Source organism: Thrips palmi, unplaced genomic scaffold, assembly GCF_012932325.1.
Source record: "Thrips palmi isolate BJ-2018 unplaced genomic scaffold, TpBJ-2018v1 HiC_scaffold_3, whole genome shotgun sequence".
In the NCBI taxonomy this organism is placed as follows: Eukaryota; Metazoa; Arthropoda; class Insecta; order Thysanoptera; family Thripidae; genus Thrips; species Thrips palmi.
This window is the reverse complement of record NW_023144630.1, coordinates 3,620,153-3,627,809: the sequence shown is the minus strand read 5'-3', so window position 1 is coordinate 3,627,809 and position 7,657 is coordinate 3,620,153. Positions and strand designations below refer to the sequence as shown.

General features: G+C 41.7%; 2 protein-coding genes and 1 long non-coding RNA gene across 6 annotated transcripts; 1 reads left to right on the top strand and 2 right to left on the bottom strand.

The window, feature by feature from the left end:
* Positions 1-59: 59 nt before the first annotated feature.
* Positions 60-936, bottom strand: LOC117648219. 3 transcript variants are annotated; one of them, XR_004587877.1, is made up of 3 exons: positions 779-936; positions 385-572; positions 60-77 (listed from the first exon to the last, which is right to left on the bottom strand). It is a non-coding gene; the product is annotated as an uncharacterized LOC117648219 (long non-coding RNA). The 3 variants fall into 3 exon arrangements; XR_004587876.1 differs by lacking the exon at positions 60-77 and adding an exon at positions 294-312; XR_004587875.1 differs by lacking the exon at positions 60-77 and adding an exon at positions 310-327.
* A 95-nt stretch (positions 937-1,031) lies between these two features.
* On the top strand, positions 1,032-4,568 carry LOC117648217 (peptidyl-prolyl cis-trans isomerase FKBP8). 2 transcript variants are annotated; one of them, XM_034390599.1, is made up of 9 exons: positions 1,032-1,186; positions 1,470-1,606; positions 1,701-1,835; positions 1,907-2,021; positions 2,114-2,222; positions 2,296-2,440; positions 2,674-2,850; positions 2,932-3,156; positions 4,248-4,568. In XM_034390599.1, the coding sequence occupies exons 2-9, from the start codon at positions 1,481-1,483 to the stop codon at positions 4,317-4,319; spliced, it is 1,104 nt and encodes a 367-aa protein (XP_034246490.1). In that variant the 5' UTR covers positions 1,032-1,186; positions 1,470-1,480; the 3' UTR covers positions 4,320-4,568. The 2 variants fall into 2 exon arrangements, with proteins under 2 accessions (XP_034246490.1, XP_034246489.1); XM_034390598.1 differs by having other exon boundaries at positions 3,263-4,538.
* On the bottom strand, positions 4,486-6,190 carry LOC117648218. Its single transcript, XM_034390600.1, has 6 exons — positions 5,967-6,190; positions 5,652-5,808; positions 5,409-5,574; positions 5,198-5,322; positions 5,038-5,103; positions 4,486-4,944 (listed from the first exon to the last, which is right to left on the bottom strand). The coding sequence occupies exons 1-6, from the start codon at positions 6,098-6,100 to the stop codon at positions 4,669-4,671; spliced, it is 924 nt and encodes a 307-aa protein (XP_034246491.1). The 5' UTR covers positions 6,101-6,190; the 3' UTR covers positions 4,486-4,668.
* Positions 6,191-7,657: the final 1,467 nt, after the last annotated feature.

The window sequence follows — 7,657 nt, the reverse complement described above, 5'->3', positions numbered from 1 at the left end:
TACCCCTTATATTTTATATCTTAGACCAAAAGTAGTGAAACACATTGAATATGTATCTTAGGTTTCTTTTCAAAACTCTTGTTTAATATCAGAGTATTTTATGTATTATTAGGAATAATAACCCAAAGGACATGTATATTAATTACAGTTTTGTCTGTGATACTAATGATAACTTGATCTTGCAGCAGTACATATTATATCAAAATAAAGTTTTAACTGTGATACACTTTTATTTTCTTATTCACAAGCCCTTCAAAACTGATGTCCAATGAATTTAAGTACATTGTTCAAAGATCGGATTGATTTCCTTCGCTGGGAAAACAAAAACTGTGGACCAAATAAGATCTAACTTCCTTTCACATATCAAATACATTTTGAACTTACCAAGAAAGTTATGAAGCTCATGAGTAACGTAAGAGAGAATAACCATTTCCTTGCTTCATTGGTTTGCATTGACATTAGATGCATGAAGTGATAATTGTCAAAGTCGGGTAAATGCTCCACCTTGGGTGAAAAATGCAACTCCCTCCATACCAATTTATTTTAGATGCATGGCCAAATGAAACCAAAGACTGCAACAAAGGAGCAAAATGCAATTATGAAACGCAATGGTGAACATGAAATGGAAAACAGATTTGATCATTTTCTTATGTTACTAGTTCACATTGGACATAACCTACTTTGCCTGTACAATAAACATAACTTACATAAAGTGGCCTAGATTACGATATTAAAGGTGCTACTATAAATATTGGTTGAAAGAATCATTTTTCATTACCTTGCTTTCAAAACGACGCAAGTCGCCACCGGTAGGTTTTCGAAATATCACTAGTGACAGACAAAAAGATCTTTCTTTCGACTCTTGACTTACGAATTCTGCTCTGCTTCTGCTTTGGCCGCTGAACTGGTCGGTGTTTTTGTCTTAGTGTTTTCCATACTCGGTAATCTCAAACCAAAGCTAGCCTTCTACGTGGCACACCATCCGAACTGCAATACCAATATGCCAGCCGCGCTCCGCCACTGTTGCAGTGGTCGTAGTGGCCGGAGCAGAAGTGGCCGCTGACAGGTTACAACTGTTGGGTCGTTGGGTCTGTCGCCTTGTGAACCATGAACTCTTGATTGCAGTTTCAAGTACTCGTGCTGTGGTGACCACTGCTCATCTCTAGACTGTGCAGCAAGGAAGAAGGTGAGGTCACTGAATTTGTCTCCAATTGTTGGAGAACGTAAATAGCTCGCCTCGCCGGCTTCCTGATCCTAGACATGTGCAGAGGTTATGTAATTTATTACAATGAGGATAAATATTTCGTTGATATGGTTTTATTTTCGTGTCCTACCTAGTCCTAGCCCCTGGTTATGATTTTTTTTCTATGTTATGCTGTCAAACTTTTCTTCTCAACATGGGGCTGTTGACTTTTTGGCTGATAAATCTTGTAAGGTCATATGGAAATTTTGTGAATTTTGTTTTACAGGTACTAAAAACATGGAGGCAGAAAATTCAAAGCCCCTGGAAAATGGAACAGCTGAAAGGATCAATGAGTCTGAACCCCAAGAAGATGGCAAAGAGGAGTGGCTGGACGTTCTGGGCAGCGGCCAGATTAAGAAAAAGGTACCATCAATTAAAGTTCGGCTCGTCGATTTGCTGTGCGAACTGGAATGGCGATCCGGAATTGAGCTCTAACCCTGTCCTCTCACATTTGCAGGTTCTAGTTGAAGGAGAAAAGGATACAAGGCCACAGCGCTCAGATGTTTGTGAAGTCAAAATTGAAGGACGGTTACAAGATGGGACTGTGATAGAAAAATGTGACAATTTAGTCCTTTCTGCAATGGAAGGGGAGGTGAGGAGCTGTCTTCAGAAAATTCTGTTCATCCTCTCTGTTCTGCACACTCATTGTTGTAATGTTTGCAGGCCATCCAAGGTGTCGACATTGTTCTTACTTTGATGGACCTAGGAGAGCGCTGTCTTCTTGAAATTGGCCCAAGGTTTGCATTTGGATCAATTGGAAGGGCAGCAGAAAACTCTTGTAAGTTGGTGATGGGTACTTGTTATTTGTACCGATGAATTAGATGTTCTGCTGTGCCAGAAGTGAAATCATGGCTTGTTGTGCTCTTTCAGTTCCAGCGGTCCCAGGCGATGCAACTGTGTTTTATACTTTGGAACTTCTTAGTTCACGGCCAGAAGATGAGCTTGAATCACTTCCTCTGACAGAAAGAAGAAAAATTGGGCAAGTGAAATTTTTTTTTCAGAGTTGCTAGTTAAAATTGTCATTTTGCTATGATGATCATTTTTCTCTCCAGAAACCGAAAAAGAGAAAGGGGGAATTGGTGGTATGGGAGAGGAGAAAATACCCTTGCCATTCAATGTTACCGGCGTGCGCTGGACTACCTGGATGAAGCTGTTGGTGGGATCCAAGTAGAGCCAGACAATGCTGTTGATGATCCTGTAAGTAAGATTAAAATTGCAACCATGTAGGGGTGTGTTCAGATCCTGTTTGTCCAAGTATGACAATAAGGTTTAAGCCACACCCTAAATAAAATCTTGTTCTTCTGCTGACTAAGTATCAGATTCCTTAATCAGTCTACACTAGTGACAAGAACAAACAAATCGTTCAGCAAAAGCCCTAAGCTACGGGGGATGAAGAAATTTGCACTAACACAATTATTTTTTTTTCCCAGGATAAAGAAGAGAAAGATAATTTGCTACTTCATATCTTGGAGGATCGCCTCAAAGTTTACAACAATCTAGCAGCAGCACAGCTGAAAATTGGTTCTTTTGATGCTGCTCTCATGTCAGTGGAAAATGTCTTGCGCTGCCAGCCGAACAATGTTAAGGCTCTATTTAGGAAAGCAAAGGTTTGTATACGAAAAGTTGCATGTGACTAGAGTATCTGTTCACTCAGGTTTCTCAATTTTGTTTTATTTGTGTATTTCCAGGTTCTCTCAGAGAAAGGAGAAAACCAAGCTGCATCTGAAGTTCTTGAAAGGATTACTATTTTAGATCCTGAAAATAAGACTGTTTTTGTAGAGCTAAAGAAAGAACGGATGAGGGCCAAAGAACGCACACAGGGGGAGAAGAATTTGTACCAAAAAATGATGGGAACCAAATCATCTCAGTCACCTTCCAAACAGAAGAAAGTAGACCGTGGTTCCCGCTCAAAGGTAAGGCTTCTCCTATAATATCATGCTTCCATTTTTTCTTTATGTGTTAAAGAAGTTCAGTTTCTTCTGTGCTTTTAATTGGTTTTCTTCGCTGACTGGTTTCCAGCTTCCATGGGGTGTGGTGGCAGGGAGCATGGCTGCTGTGGTTGCAGGAATGGTCGCTTACCGCCTCAAGTTCATATGAGGTTACTTGTGATATTGGAAGCTTGCCATTTTGAAGAATGGTCTCATCATCTCACTTTCTAGCAAATCATTGTTAGTTATTTATACACATGTTTTGATAAGTTTCCTGAAATTTTCTACTGGTTCAGGGGGCTTTTGCTCTCTTACAGTATTGTAGCAGTACCAAATTTAATGTTTCATTTACTGATGGCTCATGTGATAGACTCTTTGACCTACATTTCTGTTGAATTGCAGTGATTTGTCAGTCAATTTTACTATATGCCATTTTCAGATGCAAATTTTCTCAGGTTTTACCTTATTTTTTTTTGTAAATACTATTTATTTTTACCTCAATCATATGACTGATAGTGTTAACATTCCTTTTTTCAAGGTCAATCTACACTTCACATTAATACAGTAATCCTGCCAAAGTTTAATCTTTTTATGCCTGAAGTCAAATGTTCTTCTTTCTGTACCATATCAAATTGTTTTATGAGTGGAGTTTTTCTTACCTTTTGTTGTTAGATTACTAAAGCTTTTGCACATGAATCAGCCATACCACTTGCATCAAAATAATCAGTTTATAGCAACACTCATTTTTCATTGTTTGTTGAAGCTTTCTTTAAATATTGCTGAACTTTTTGAATAATTTTAGCTGTACATTTATGAAATTGTATTTTAAAACCTTAGTCTAAGAGATGTGCCTTTAGTAATTTATGTTATCTTCTCATTTGAAGCTCATCTATTCCAAATATTCAGGTGTCCAAAGTATAGTTTACTGGGTAAACTTTCCTTTTAAGAATGATTGCATCATTTGCATGAAGTCCTGATAAACTTTTGATGGTTCACCTTTCTCTCTTCATGTTCATGTGGTGGGGTGTGTGCTTATACTGCTCCAAATTTTACGCTGATTTTATTTTTTCATGTAGGATAGTTCTGAAGATGATGGTGAAGAGACAGAGGAGACCACTTCAGGCGGATCAAGATGTTCTTTAATGTAAATTTATTGCTACTGGAGTGCAATCCATTCAAAGATAGATATTGGTGAAGGGTGGGCTGAACTTTATTTAAGTGTTCAGATTTTATAGCTTTGTTTAACTTCAAAACATTCACTATTATTGTAATCTGTTACTCCCATGCATTTAAAAAAAAATCAAAAGTTGTGTATTGGCTGTATATATATAGTATATATATTTAACATATTCTTGTGAATGAACAAATACATATATTGAGACCACTCATTGTTAAAATTGTAGAGTTCAAATTATTTGTCCCTCATCAAAATGATCAATTAGTCATAACAGTCAATAAAATAACTTAATTACATAATACGTACAACAAAGCATTGTTTTATCTGACATATTCTTCACTTTCATCATTTTCAGTATCTTCGTAGTAGAAAATGTTATTACTCCGATCTTGTAAGTTCTTTTTACGAGTACTACTGTTTAGGGTTGACTTTTGATACAGTGTAATAAACTTTCGCAGCTCTTTCCTTTTACGGATTTGATCATCAGGTGACAGAGCTTTGGATCCCATGTCAGGTTGAACGAGGTTGTTGAACTCTTCAGGTGTAGGTGGTTCTGGTACTTGTAGTGGATATGAGTGCTTTTTAGCTTCCTTTATCTGAAATAAAAGCGCCATAATCCATGTCAAGACTTCAGCAGTTAACTTCAAAATTTTGTTAACAACACAAAATTCCCAAATTAATTAACTTACTCTCCTGTAAATTTTATCATGTGGCAAGCCCAAAGCATCCATGCGCATTAAGGGAGCTACTGGTTCCTGTGAATTTGTTTTAGTCCAATTAGTTATTTTTAACGCACATCAGAATTTCATGGGTGAACAAAGTGACATTCAACACTTTATCTTCACTTACAATTTCTGCATCTGTAGATTCTAATGAAAGATTGGCACTCTTGGCATTCTTTTTCATTGCTTCCATCTCCAAGGAAATTTTATGCAATACTTGCATTGTGTCATTCATATTTACAGCTGATAAATCTTAAAATTCAGAAAAGTGTGAATACATTAAAATACCTATCAAAACAATAAATGAAGGAAAATTACACAGGAATGAAGAACTATACCTCTTTTGAAAATTATATGTGGCACGTTACCCAGCATGGACCCATACATGAGCTGATTCCGAACTTTACTAGAAATGCTAGAAAGAATGTCTTCGATCTGCAGGGGGTCTTCATTTTCACTAGCAGTCCAAAATACCTCAACGAATCCAGTATTCTTCACTGCTACCTGTTATATGAAAGAGATAAAGAAAGTCATAAAGGGGCAAGGGCGCAAGCCCATGAAAACAAACTAAAAAATCATACGTGAGTCAGTTGAATTCCTTTGCCCTCTAGTTCTCTAAAGCCTCCAAAGGCCAAAATCTGTGACACATTTTGCATGTACAAATTACTGAGGACAGCTGATCTTTTCTTATCCAACAGTTTGAAAGTGCTTTTTGCTTGAGGAGCATCTTGAATTTTTCTGTAAACAGCAAGGCAGACATGAATGTTAGAAATGAATCAAACAGAAGTGCCTTGCTATATTTTAAGAGCTACACATTGCTGCAATATAAATGGATTCAATAAACAAACATAAAATAGTGGCGGCTAATGTTGAAAAGGGGAAATAAACTAACTAACCTCTCCAACTTCTCAGACAACAATCTCTTCAAAAACCTCCCTTGTGTATCCAAGTCTCTCTGAACGCTCGAAATGGAAAACCGTCTTGAACAATTGACAACAACGCGCAGGCCTTCAACGGCGATCAATGCCATCTTCAAGCAAAATCACACAGGCAGAAAATCTGCCTGCAGCAGAAGACACAACCTCAAACTCCAAACAACATGTTTTTCATCCTATTCGCAGGAGGAGTCATGGTGCGTGCAGTCGCTGTACAGTTATACGCAGTGGGGAGGGCGAGGGGTGCCCAATGGGTTGCCTACCTGCCGGCGCCGTCGTTCTTCAGAGTCAGCGGCAGCGGACTGATTCCGGCGAGAGGTTTCGTCGCTCTGTCTCTGTTGCAGAGCCAGCCGATTCGAATGCAGACTGCAGACTACCTAGACTCTGCATCGCGAGCAAGAATTGTAGCTGCCTGGTTGGCAACACGGGACTTCCCTTGTCAGTTCCACGTGCAATGGGAAACAAGTCAGCCTGACTCCAAAAGGATTCCTAAGGATTCCAAAGGATCGCTTTCTCGCACCCAGAAGTCGTCAAAGTCAAACCTCGGCAAACAGCCTTGGCTCGCCTCGGCCGGCCGTTGAGGCTGAGGCCCGCCGCCTGCACTGTTGTCCTCAACGAGCCTAAACACCTCGACTTGCGCATCGTGGAGTAATGAGAGGGAATATCAAGCGAGGTGCGGGATTGAGGTATTCGGTAACTTTCTCCGCGCGGGGCGGGGCGGGGCGGGGCGCGGCGGCGTGGATCCGGAGACTGGGAGCCAAAGCCACGTACGGGTCGGGGCGGGGCGGGGCGGGGCGGCTGTTGCGGCAGTCTTCTCCCACGATAGCGGCTTCTGATCGAACCGTCGGCAGCCCTGACTGTGCTGGGCGGTGCTGGGTGGGGCATACCTTACAAGGGGGCCGGACAGGTGCATTATTTGCGGTCAGTGACCCCTTCCCTCATCCCAGCGAGGCGGAGGGCTCGTTTAACGCTAAGCCACGGCCTCAGACGACGGTATCAACGAGTCGTCATTCGAACGAGGAATCCACCTTCGGCACTCCTCGAGTCCTTTGGAGGAACTCCCCTAAAAGTGTATCGCCAGCACTGACTTCTGTTTCCGTCTCTCTCGCGCCCTCAGACGGAAGAGCGACGACACGACTCTCCGGAACCGCTCGGCGGGACGCGCGGGACACGCTCGTTCGCCCGGTCATTTTGGGTCGCTTTATTGGGGCGGGTGCGTTCGTGCTCCACACTCTCCCCACAATGGCCTGCCGGCCGCGCGACGGGTTGCGTCACTTGGTGTTGTTTTCACCCGTATTATACCGGTCCGGACGCACACGACGAAGTCGACGAACGGGCCGCCAATGTAATTGGCGTCGGCGCGGGAAGTTGGAATCACTGGGCGCGTCGCACAGTGGGCCAGAAGACCGGCGCAGGCGGACAAAACTCTAGACGCGTTTTGAGCTGAGTCGAACCGAGCGTGTGACCCCACCAATGGATTGCTCTCCGAACGAGGAGTCCATGAAAAAATAGCGCGTTGCTGCAGCAGCACGCTGGGTTCGGGAAATCCAAGTGCATCGGCAGTGAAAGCAACAAAAATAAGAAGTGGTAGTGTTTGAACCCCGGACAACTCGTGACGACGTGTCGAATACTCATGATTGATGGGGCGTTAA

Excerpts from the sequence above, each read along its gene's own strand:
- LOC117648217 (XM_034390598.1), top strand. The coding sequence starts at position 1,481 with ATGGAGGCAGAAAATTCAAAGCCCCTGGAAAATGGAACAGCTGAAAGG. Across the intron at positions 2,022-2,113 it reads AAGGGCAGCAGAAAACTCTT|TTCCAGCGGTCCCAGGCGAT; the intron begins GTAAGTTGGTGA and ends GTGCTCTTTCAG. Across the intron at positions 3,157-3,262 it reads ACCGTGGTTCCCGCTCAAAG|CTTCCATGGGGTGTGGTGGC; the intron begins GTAAGGCTTCTC and ends ACTGGTTTCCAG.
- LOC117648218 (XM_034390600.1), bottom strand. The coding sequence starts at position 6,100 with ATGGCATTGATCGCCGTTGAAGGCCTGCGCGTTGTTGTCAATTGTTCA. Across the intron at positions 5,575-5,651 it reads AAGGAATTCAACTGACTCAC|GTAGCAGTGAAGAATACTGG; the intron begins GTATGATTTTTT and ends TTCATATAACAG. Across the intron at positions 4,945-5,037 it reads ATGATAAAATTTACAGGAGA|ATAAAGGAAGCTAAAAAGCA; the intron begins GTAAGTTAATTA and ends CTTTTATTTCAG.